We start from the raw sequence: 11,599 nt of genomic DNA, 5'->3' as shown, positions 1-11,599 counted from the left end.
ATCAATATTGAGTTCATTGAAGTGCACGTCAATGATTCTCTGATCAACATCATCTTTGTCTTGCTGATGTTGAGCTTTAGTTTATTCAGTCGTAACCATTGGTTACTACATGAAGTGGAAGCAAATTAAAGTGATCGACTTTGAGTTTATCCAGTTTGAAAGCCAGTATAGTCTTCCGAACAGCCCATTTGAACTGTTTATGTTGCATTGGTTAGGTTTATCATCTGTAAACAGTTCCAATGCACACGTATAAGCTCAACTTCGAAGTATAAAAGTGCGCGAGCAAGCTCGAATTGGACAGTGCACTACATTTCAGTCGAAAGTCTTTTAATTGAGTCCATTTTGAACTTCAAAGTGAATATAAAGCCAAAAATACTACATGAAATATTTTTAAACAATTTTATTATGAACCTTCACGATCAAGTTTTTTTCCCAAAAAAAGATAAATAATGAATGGACATGGTGGCATCAATACACTACCTCAAAAGAGCCTTTTGAAGTAGTTGCAAAACTTTTTGCAAAAAATATTTTCCTTTTACGAATTTTGCAACTACTTTGACAACTACTTCAGGTTGCTCCCAGTCGTTTGAAGTAGTTGCAAAACTTGTCGCAAAAAACATTTTCCTTTTACGAATTTTGCAACTTCTTTTGCAACTACTTCAGGCGGGTCCTCAAAAGTGAATTTCATGTGGACTAATGCGCAGATTTCTTTGGGGGATTTTTGTCTTCTGTGTAATGTGTACCGGATGTCCTTCAAGTTGATAGGTTAAATTTGTAGTTTTAATAATAATTTATGCTGCTAGAACTGAAAACGGAGACACTAGTGTCTTATTAGGATACGCATTTAACCAGGTTTACACACCACACTAGTTATACATGGCATATGGCTCTCGCTCTTTCTGCCTTTTAATTGATCTTTAACAGTAATGGAGTGTAATTTTCATAGAAAGGTCCGCTCGAGGTGTTTCCTATTTTCTACGTTATTGAACAGTAAACTCAGTAAAAAAAAACACGTTTTTTAAACAATCTGGTTTCACATAGTTCCAATAATAATTTTGTTGAAACATCCAATTGTTTGTTCAACGATATCTAACATTTTATGCATAAACCGTTATACAAAACTCTGAAAAATAAATTCATTTAACTTCCACTAATCGTCAGGCTGTGCACACAAAACCTGTATGATAACACCATTGCAAAAGGAACTTCTAAATTATTTTCCAGCAAATATTGGTCATGTTGTTTAAATGTTTATCCAATAAACTTCGGGGAATTGTTTCTAGAGCTGGCTACATTAACGTCGTTGTACATAAGTAAAGTTCGCAAAACATTTATCGAAAGCTTATTTCGATATTAAAATGTAGACCAACGGTGTGTACACGTAAAGGACGTACTTTTTTTCTACGGTTCGATGAAATTTTATCTCTATTAGCGCTGGAAGGCGAACCAAAATATATTAAGTCAGCTCAGTCGTTCATTGATTTTGCAGAGAATTTTTCTTGTGTGTTAAAATGTTGTGGACTTGATGTTGAACTACTGAAAACTACAGTGAGTTGTTTTATCATTATTTTGTGTGTGACTGTTAATGGTTTGACCTTTAAAAAATTTGAAGAATTGGATTGGATTGTATTTCATATTGGAATTTTGGCGGTGTCAAATTGTATTCGATAACAGAACGTGCTTATTATCGAATTGAAAGTGGCAGTTACAATGAATGGTGATTAGACTGAGGGAACGACCGAAAACGAAGCAATTCCATTCCACGTCATATATTTACACGACCTATAATGTTTTTGGGATCGCAAAGTCGAGAACTTTTAGTGCGATTGAATTTCTTTTAAATGACTTTCCTTCTTTTGGTTATTCGGTTGGGTTTTTTTTTCTTTCTTTTAACGTTACATATGTACACATAAATGTGTTCACCGAAATTGAGGACTTTTACTGCTCTGGCGACACAATATATAACATAATTTTTTCATAACGAGGGTCTTTACAACCCCTTTTCGGCGCCATTCACGCGTATATATATAAATGTTACAATAATTTTTCGCATGGAATCAGAATGGAAATATATAGAGTGAGAGAGAGGAAAAAAATGGAAAACAATTTATGATAAATAATCCTTTTAGTTCTTGCGACGAGGCTTTTTTCTTTGACTAACAGCTCTCTAAATAATGTCATTTTCGTTCAGTTTGTAACTTTCACTTTCTCGCCTCATTCCAATGTTCTTGTTTTAAAATTTTTTTTTTGTTTTGATGCGTGACGCCTTTTATTCAATGTGAAACAGTAGTAAGAGAGTGTGTGCTCCACAACCCAGAGCGAAGAAAGACGAAGACGAAAAAAAAATTATAAATCATTTTGGAAATGTAGAGATAAGTTTGGCCCAAGACAATATCATAATAAGGCTATTTATTTACTTAATGTGTTCAAGTGTTTTTCGATTTCGATAGTGTTTTTCGATGAGACGATTTCGGGAAGGATATCGAACGAGATTGGTATATCAAACATGAAGATATTTTATGTGTCAAGTTTGTACAATTATTTTGGAAATTGATATCCCAGCCATTTAACGAAATATATTACTTTCTGTGCCAGCGATAAATAAACGGACTAAAATTTTCCGAAATGGAATGTGATAGAATCGAACCGATATTCCCACCAGGGAGATAAAACATGTTTTTTTTCCAAAATATTGAAAATACTTAAATGAAAATTTTATAGAAATATTGCGGCTACAAGCAAGTCTCTGTAACATTATATATTACACAACATTTACAATCTTTAAAAAAAATCACTCTGTCAGTCTTCCCACGCACAATGCTCGTTGAAACTAATGACGTAGTCTTAAACACCCTGCGATACTTTAAACAAAAGAAGTAGCAGATTTAATGATAAAATCGTGGTAGACTTCCCAGTTAAAAAATGTTCATCGCGAATTACATACAAAAAACATAATTCTCAGCAAGAGATTTCGGCATAGCACTGCTCCTAACATTAACATAGAAAATATTCGGGTGCGGATGAAATCACATTAGGGTTTATGTTTCCTCTGGGTGAGTTGAAAGGTATAATACAAACCATCTTAAGCGCATCACTAAAGACTCCAAAGTCACATATTAATTGATTACTTTGTTCCAACGGCAGACTCATCCAACTTTCAATAAACCTTCTTAAGGCCTGTGATTGGGAAATGACAGGACAATTTCCCGAAAATGTATGGAAAATTTTATCACAAAAATTCACCGAAAAGATTCAAAGAAACTCACCCATGATGCTTTCCATTATATTCGTGCACCGTCTCTTTATGTCCCCAAGGCATATTTAAACACTAAAACACTTTTTACTCGATGCAAAAACAAAATTTTGTTTTTTGTTTTGTCGCCATAAAACACAGAAAATATTTCGACACAACTGTGACACTCCGCTATTATAAGGACTAGAATGAATGTTTGCTGTGTTCACTTCGGCGGTAAAATATTTTCATTGTAACCTGTCCCACTTCTTTAGTAAGCTAACAAAACTTCGCTGAGTCTAATTATGCCACCTCTTCGAACAAAAATATCGGCTGAGGTCGAATAATTCTCCGCTGAGCTTTAACAAACCTCCGCTGAGCTCTAAAAATTCTCCGCTGAGCTTTGACAAACCTCTAGTGAGTTCTAATAATTCTCCGCTAGGCTTCAGTAAGACCTTAGCACGTTGTAGTAAGGCAATGAAGCTAAGCGAACACTCAATAAGCATCAGCGGATGGCTAGTAGTAATTTCGCGCCGTATGGGCGCGAAATTACACTATTAAAGTAGGAATCTCGCGCCACGCGAAATTCCTACTTTATTAGTGTAATTTTGCGCCCATACGGAATTTCTTGCTGGTAGGAATCTCGCAACGTCTCAGTTGCGATGCAGGCATCCTAACATTTTGTAAAAGGAAAATACACTTTTTCTGAGTAAGGATAAAGATACCGGTATCCTTGATACAAAATACGTGTATCTCAGTTGGGATACCGGTATCCTAACGTTTTGTAAAAGGAAAATCCGCACTTTCTAAGTCGGGATACCGGTATCCTTGATACAAAATATGTGTATCTCAGTTGGGATACCGGTATCCTAACGTTTTGTAAAAGGAAAATCCGCACTTTCTAAGTCGGGATACCGGTATCCTTGATACAAAATATGTGTATCTCAGTTGGGATACCGGTATCCTAACGTTTTGTAAAAGGAAAATCAACACTTTCTAAGGGTACCGGTATCCCTGCTACAAAGTTCGTGGGTGTTAGAATAAAATTCGCGTCTCAAAAATTTGTGTGCCTGATACTCAACTGAATCTACCGCCAATATATCGCCAAGTACTCGTAAAAATTCTCTACATTAAGTTAGCCATTGAAAAATGTATGGGCGCGAAATTCCACTATATATGTGTAATCTCGCGCGGCGCGAAATTACTCGTTACCCAGCGGATACCTAATAATTGTTGCTATGATTTAATACGACTCCACTTAGCTTTGGCAGATATCAGCTGAATGTCCGATTCGCTTCATTAAGCCTTCCTGCAACTTGCTTAGGCCTAACGGACACTTCCTGAAGCCTAGCGGAGAATTATTAGAGCTCAGCGGAGAATTATTAGAGCTCAGCGGAGGTTTGTTAAAGCTCAGCGAAGAATTATTAGAACTCAGCCGATATTTTTATTCAAAGAGGTGGCATAATTAGACTTCGCGAAGTCTTCTTAGCTTACTAAAGAGGAACGAACATTTATTTACGCTCAGCGCAGTCTTACGAGAGGCTAAATTTTTAATAAATGCTCTCCTATCGTTGAGAGAATGTCCGCTGAGCTCTCGTAAAGCTTTAAAAAATGGTCGATGAGCACTATTAAATGTATACGCTAGTAGCGTATTACGCTACCCTTTGTCAACTGTTTCATGATTGTTTTTAAATGTCCGACACTTTTTTGAATGAAAATATTTTACCGCCGAAGTGAACACAGCAAACATTGATTCTAGTCTTATAGTAGCGGAGTGTCACAGTTGTGTCGAAATATTTTCTGTGTTTTTGTCGCAACAAAACAAAAAAAAACTTTTTGTTTTTGCATCGAGTAAAAAGTTTTTTAGTGTTCAAATATACCTTGGCGACCTAAAGAGACTATGCCCGAATACAATGGAAAGCATAAGAGGTGAGTTTCTTTGAATTTTTTCGGTGAATTTTTGTGATAAAATTTTCCATACATTTTCGGGAAACTGTCCTGTCATTTCCCAATGACGGGCCTTAACATAGACTTTCCCGAAATAAGTTCTTCTTTTTCGGTCTGCAGATGTCATGTGTTTAGAGTAGGTCTATCGTCTATGAGATCAGATGATAGGATACGATCAGAAGAAATGTAGTCAAATGTGGCTAAACATTTACTATTTCCAACAACGACCAAATAAACATTGTCAAAACTATTTTAGTAAAATAATTTGTTGCAAATTTGCAATACTTAAAAGAAAAGAAGTAATAGATTTTAGTATTCTGATGTACTTGCCGTTTCATGAGAGAATATCGTGAAAGCGACTATTGAACGCTGCGTTAACTAATTAGTTTGTCATTTTTCACTATTTCGATAATACGGCGTGAATTCAAATATTTTTTCAAAATCATTTTTTTTTGCAATCTATATCTTTCCCTTTTCAACTATTTCTCTCTTTCTGGCATATCCACCACACTTTCCAATTACTCGTAATAAGCTTACCTCAGGTACCTCTTGACCGATATTATTTGAACTAAGAATATCCTTTAAGCCAAACTTATCATTTCCGGAGCGATAGCGGAGAACTTGACGCAGTCTCACTTCCAAAAAAAGAACGAAATTTTTTTTTTGAGACGCGGCATATGTATAGGCGAGATTTCTACTTTCGCCAAAATGTCCAATATCGTAAGGGGCCATTCACAAATTACGCACGCGGTGGACGGTTAATTTTTGACCCCTCCCCGTTTCGCACGCGTTTTTCATATAAAAATGTCTGATTTCTGAGTCACTTTCAGGGTATGTTGGGCAGCTGGAAAAATTTGGTCACTTTCGGGTAGCTGATTTTCGTAACTGAAAACCACAAATATTTTGCCAAAAAAATCTGCGTCGCAAAGTGGCAGATGTTCAGGAACAGACCTACAAGAAAATTTATCTGCCACATGCGACGCAAATTTTTTTTGGTAAATTTTTTTGGTGAAAATTATTTGGCAGATGATGAGGAAAACTAAGCCAGCTTGTTTGAACTAATTGGGTGTACAATTTAATTTTTGCGTAACGAAGCTGAAAGCGTCAACTCTAGCGATAGCATTCATTTTAGAAATTGTACTTTAAAGACTGAGTCACTTTTTTCTCTAAGAGATTTTTGTTGGGATAATAAAATACTCATAAGAGTTGCTCACGTCATCGAACGTACGGACGTCGCTATAAGTAAAGTTATTAGTCTTTTGTCTCTGTACGAGACAATAACAATCAGGCTTCTGACCCAGTTAAAAATGAGTTTTACCTATTAATTTAATAACCGTGAACGCCTTAAAATTACAGCTCAACGTCAACCCATTGCGGTGTATACACACAAATTATTTTTTCTTCGTTGTCGATTTTTTTTTTCTGAGGGGGGTTTTGAAAACTTTTCTGTTCCGAAACGTATCATGAAAATAACTAAGTTTAACTTCACCGCTGCCCTTCAATTAAGCTAATTTACGATCGGAATCTTGCAAAAGTTCAGGAACGAAAAACGAATTGCTGCAAAGGAAACAATAACAAACAATGTCGAATTAACTTTTAATAAAATTATCAATGATCTATCATCTTCACCGAATGGAAAAGGGAAAAGTTTTTTTTTTCTCCGAATTTTATTTTCATTGAAAACAAAACTGTAGTCTATTTAGTAACAATTAAGTGTGCGCAAGGCGAACATGATGGTTTATATATTTATATACACATCGATGAAAGTTTATCTAATCTTCATGCTTCCCTCTCCACCCACCACCCAAAAAGAGAAACCTTTTTGCAAGAAGTAAAAGAAAAAGTTTCGTTTTTTCCGTGAACAAGCCAATAATGTCACGTAATGTCTGACCTATTCGGTGTAATTAAAGTAAAAGTTCAATTTTGTCAATATAGACAATTGAAAATATAAAAATATTGTGTGGCTGTGTGTTGTATACATCAAAGTGGTGGGTTGTTTTCTGTCTGCTCACTCTCTCCATTACACTAACAAGCATTTTTATTTTCTCCAAAACTTAATCCCATAAACATTTCGACAGTAAATTCAAACAATTTAAATTTTTCATGATATTCGGAAAAACAAATGGCCACAATAAAATTTATGTCCCGATTTAACATATGACAGCGTATAAACTTCACTATGCATTATTTATACATCTATAATATCCTTCTGTTTGTATGTACACTGTACAGTGTGTTTTTTTACACGAATAAAAATATTGCATGAATAATTTATTAGAAGAAAAAACAAAATGAATAAAAATAAATAAACAGTCAAAAAATATTCACTATCATTCTACATGCAAGTTGACCGATGAAATGATCGAAATCTGGGTAATAGTTTGAGCGAATGGTTTTTTTTTCAAATATAATTTTCGTAACGAAATGTGTTGCAGAGAATTTTTTCACATGTTTGTTCCATGAAAATGGATTATAATATCACAGAATTTGAAAATAGCTCATTAGATACCTACCCTTGACCACTCAATAATTGCAATGTCCCATTAGCATTAAAAAAATTGAACATTTGCCAAAAATTGACTTTCACAAACTTATACACAGACTGGAATTTGTTTGCCTCGTTTTTTTTTTGTCACAAGAGTTTGATTGCCAAAACATTGGAACTGGACTCACAGGAAAGTTCAAATCAAGTTTTTCAGATTTAGTAGATTCAGTAAAATAAAATGTTCACTTCTGTTATCATATTTGTTTCATTGTGCACTAGCAATGATATTTTCAGTTTGAATACGCAGTTTCTATGTGTCTTTTATGTTTTTACAGCCACACGATGAAAAGTTAACAGATTTTACATGACAATGGATAAAATGTTGAAAAGTCCAGTTTTTGTGTGAACTTTGCTGATCCGAGGCGACGCCGAATTCGCTAAAAAAGCCTTTTAGCGGAAGTTAGGAACAACGTTTTTCCTAAACGATGAGTAAAATAAGCGACGAAGTCGAGATTTCTTAGCACTAGTTAGGCAAAATTCATTGCATAGCTCGGTATAAAAATGAAAAGTCTCGTTGTCGTGTGTTTATTGAGCTTCGGATCAACAAAAGAACTATAAAGGTTTGATAGGTTTGTTCCATACGAATTGTCAAATTTCACCCATATAGAGACATAACCTCATCAGTATTGTATATGAAAAAGCGATCTCTATGGATGAAACCGTGTTCGTTCAGCCTGTGAAGATTTGTGTTTACAGTTACTTAGAACAAACCTATGCCTCGGCATCGTTCTCACCCAAACGGGTTAGGCCAACGCATGCAGATGGATTACTTGGCTGTTCAGTTTTCACTTGCTATAAAGCCGAGAGATCACTTACACCTACACTTTTCAATTCAATAGAACATTTACTGGCATTTACAAAAGAAAGTTAAATTTTTATCAAATAACTCTTGTGTCTTATGCCATCTGTTATCGATATCAGCGACAAAAATAAGCGATGACCGGTGACATTTTGTATGATGTGTTAAAACTACTGAAGTAAAACATTTTCTATAAATGTGTTGAGAATACCTAAAACAAAAGAAGTAATAGATTCGATAGACTCTCAAAAGTATGCACTGCCTCCGTCAAGCATTTTGTTATGATTTAGTTTCTAAGACGAGTGAAAACAATTGGAAAATAGATTATACTCAACTTTCATAATATTAGGAAAACATCAGACCCCAACATGCCAACATGTCATGCTTACATCGTTTTATTCTGGTTCATGTAGCACATGACAGCCCATACACGTCTTAAATTTCCTCTGTTATCGTAATTTCATTCCTTACGGTTTGAGACTCTATAGTAGTTCATTCATTAACAATTACATCGTCATAAGAATTTCTTATTGACAGTTTCTCAAACAACAGCCTGAAGTTCCCAAAGGCAAGTTTATTCCCAAAGTCTACTCGTTATACCATCGTCTATAACACTTCCAGCATACCACACACCATACATTTTTGTTAGCTAGGAAGTAATAATCTTTCAAAACCATAGGATTGATTGAAGGAGTATCTTAATCAACATATATCTTGTCGATATTTCGAATTTGTGATACTTATGGAGTTGTCGACATTTAGTCTTTAGTTTCTGATCTGCTTCCTGGAATTCGCTTACAAATTGGTTTTAATATACCAAGTTATCAAGGAGTTATCGGTGCAATTAGTTTCATTGGTTGAGCATTTTTGATTCTGTTTTTGCAGTACCACCAGTCACATTTTACAGCCATTTTCCCGCGAAATCTTTAACGTTCAGTCGAGGCAATTATGGCACCAGTTCTCGGTATTCTGATATAAGGAAGTTCTCCTCTGAAATTCTATCATTTTTTGGTGGGTAAACATGCATGCTTATCAAATTCAAGGGTGTACATATTCTGCATATACGAAATAGTACGGCAACTTTGCCTGTTCGTTGTACGACTAGCGACGTGCAAATTCGTAAACAATTTTTTTTGTATATTCATAATGCCAACAAAACTAAAATCTACTAATGTTTACCCACATAAAGGTGCTATATATCATATTTCAGTCACAATTCGTTCAGTCATCCTCTATAAACCTACATAAACTTTCACCTAAGCTTTACCTTCTGTATTTATCAAACATAAACCAAGTGCACTGATTTAGCTGTAGCGAGTGCTTCAGCAGCTAACATTATCCTTCATCCGCTTATAGTACGTAACTAGGTACAATATATACAACACACATTCCATAAATGGCATTTTATAGGTACATTATCATGAAAGATGCTAGTATGTACGTTAAACATTTGGCTTATATTTTCCTCTTATTAGGATCGTATATTAAAATGTTGGAAAACTTTGTTAGAAAACTTGGTTTCATAAAATGTTTTGCATTTATGTGAGCATTATAATAAAAAGCTCCATCTCTAATGAGTGGAATGTAAAGAGGTAGGACACAAAAGAAATATCACGTCGTTAATTCTACGTATACTACAACTACGAATGTTTCATTGAACGTTGTCTTCGTTAAATCGTAATCTTTCTTTTAGTGGGTCATAGCACTTTTAACGAACTTAATCCTAACATCTACTTAAAGCCAAATAGAAGTTCCAAGGTCTCTAAAATGCATCAATTTATGTGGGAAATTCATTTTGTCACAAGAACCATGCACATCATCGAAGATTTAAAGCTGTTGAAATTAGTAGCTACTGATAATGGATCATTGTTGTTTAAACTTTGCATTCTAGATTCTTACTCTGAAGAAGTCTTTCTGATAGAACTTGAAGTCGCAAAATGTGTTAAATTCAAGATGATACATACTGTTAACAGATTAAAAATTACAAACTTAGCACGAATTGCGGTTTATTACCTTAAACTCGATATGTGTGATCGATGCAAGTGAGAGAATTTTTACAGTGCAGATAAGAATTGTTGAATTATTCGAAAATCGGTTCTCATTGAATCAGTCGTATAAAAAAACGGGAGACTTTTTGCTGCAAAATAATTTAAAGAAATTATTTTCGAATAATGGAAGGCACTTGGAAGAAACTAACGAATAAAGTGGATTTTTACGCGTCAAAGCCGGTAAATGCGGGAACCGATATCGATGGATCTCCCACCTTTGTTGCACGGTAACAGTTTAAACACTTTCTTCACACCTTTCTATTTGCTTGACGACTATTTTCCATCTGCAATAAGAGCTCCGTTAACAACACAGATGATACCGGGAAAGCTTGTTGTACGGCAAAACGATCAAATTTATTTCTATTGCTCGCTTGATGGAAGAGAGTTTCCTGTTGACAATAGGTTGGTTGAATTTCTGGTTAACGATGGATACTGTTGGGAAACATTGCAACGTAAGAATGGTGAAGTACCAGCAAATGCTATTATTGGCGGAACAGGTGTCTCCAATATGGCCCATTATATTGGACGAGCTTATCACGATAGGATATGGATTCCTGGAAAAATTGATGGAATCAGTAGATGTCTGTTCATCCCGTACGATTACAAGGAACATAGAAAAGATGAGTATCATGTTCTTGTCAAGCCAGAAACAGAGGCCTACAGCAGAAGTGAGTTATAAAATAATTTTCAACGAAGCTGGAACTGTATTTTAAAATGTTCTTCGTTTCGTCAGGTTCGTCGGGTGGATGTTGTAAATATGTCGGACGAATATTCACTGGATGCAAAATCAATATTACCAACTGCGCTTTTTTTAAAATTAACTAACAAATGACGACAAGACATCATCAAAAGTGGATCGTCGTCTTTCAAATTATTCAGTGAGCTATACTTAAAGTAAATGATAAAAGGTAGGCGAGATTAGAAAGAGGTGTATTTAACGTTTATCAAGATTCGAAAGTTGAACGAAGTTGAATAAAATTGTGTAATTACTTGAACGTTCATCTACTTTTGTGTTGTAATTAGAAAAG

At 35.0% G+C, this 11,599-nt stretch overlaps 1 protein-coding gene across 1 annotated transcript; it reads left to right on the top strand.

Annotated features, from left to right (window-relative positions):
* The first annotated feature begins 10,615 nt into the window (after positions 1–10,615).
* On the top strand, positions 10,616–11,572 carry LOC119071994. The gene is made up of 3 exons (XM_037177117.1): positions 10,616–10,798; positions 10,866–11,239; positions 11,305–11,572. The coding sequence occupies exons 1-3, from the start codon at positions 10,695–10,697 to the stop codon at positions 11,394–11,396; spliced, it is 570 nt and encodes a 189-aa protein (XP_037033012.1). The 5' UTR covers positions 10,616–10,694; the 3' UTR covers positions 11,397–11,572.
* Positions 11,573–11,599: the final 27 nt, after the last annotated feature.

This window comes from Bradysia coprophila (genome assembly GCF_014529535.1).
Source record: "Bradysia coprophila strain Holo2 chromosome IV unlocalized genomic scaffold, BU_Bcop_v1 contig_5, whole genome shotgun sequence".
Classification (NCBI taxonomy): domain Eukaryota; kingdom Metazoa; phylum Arthropoda; class Insecta; order Diptera; family Sciaridae; genus Bradysia; species Bradysia coprophila.
This window is presented reverse-complemented; position numbering and strand designations above follow the sequence as displayed.

Bases quoted from the DNA above. Each gene is read 5' to 3' on its own strand.
- LOC119071994 (XM_037177117.1), top strand. From the start codon at position 10,695: ATGGAAGGCACTTGGAAGAAACTAACGAATAAAGTGGATTTTTACGCG. The intron at 10,799-10,865 runs GTAACAGTTTAA...ATCTGCAATAAG, and splicing joins TCTCCCACCTTTGTTGCACG to AGCTCCGTTAACAACACAGA. The intron at 11,240-11,304 runs GTGAGTTATAAA...TCGTTTCGTCAG, and splicing joins AACAGAGGCCTACAGCAGAA to GTTCGTCGGGTGGATGTTGT.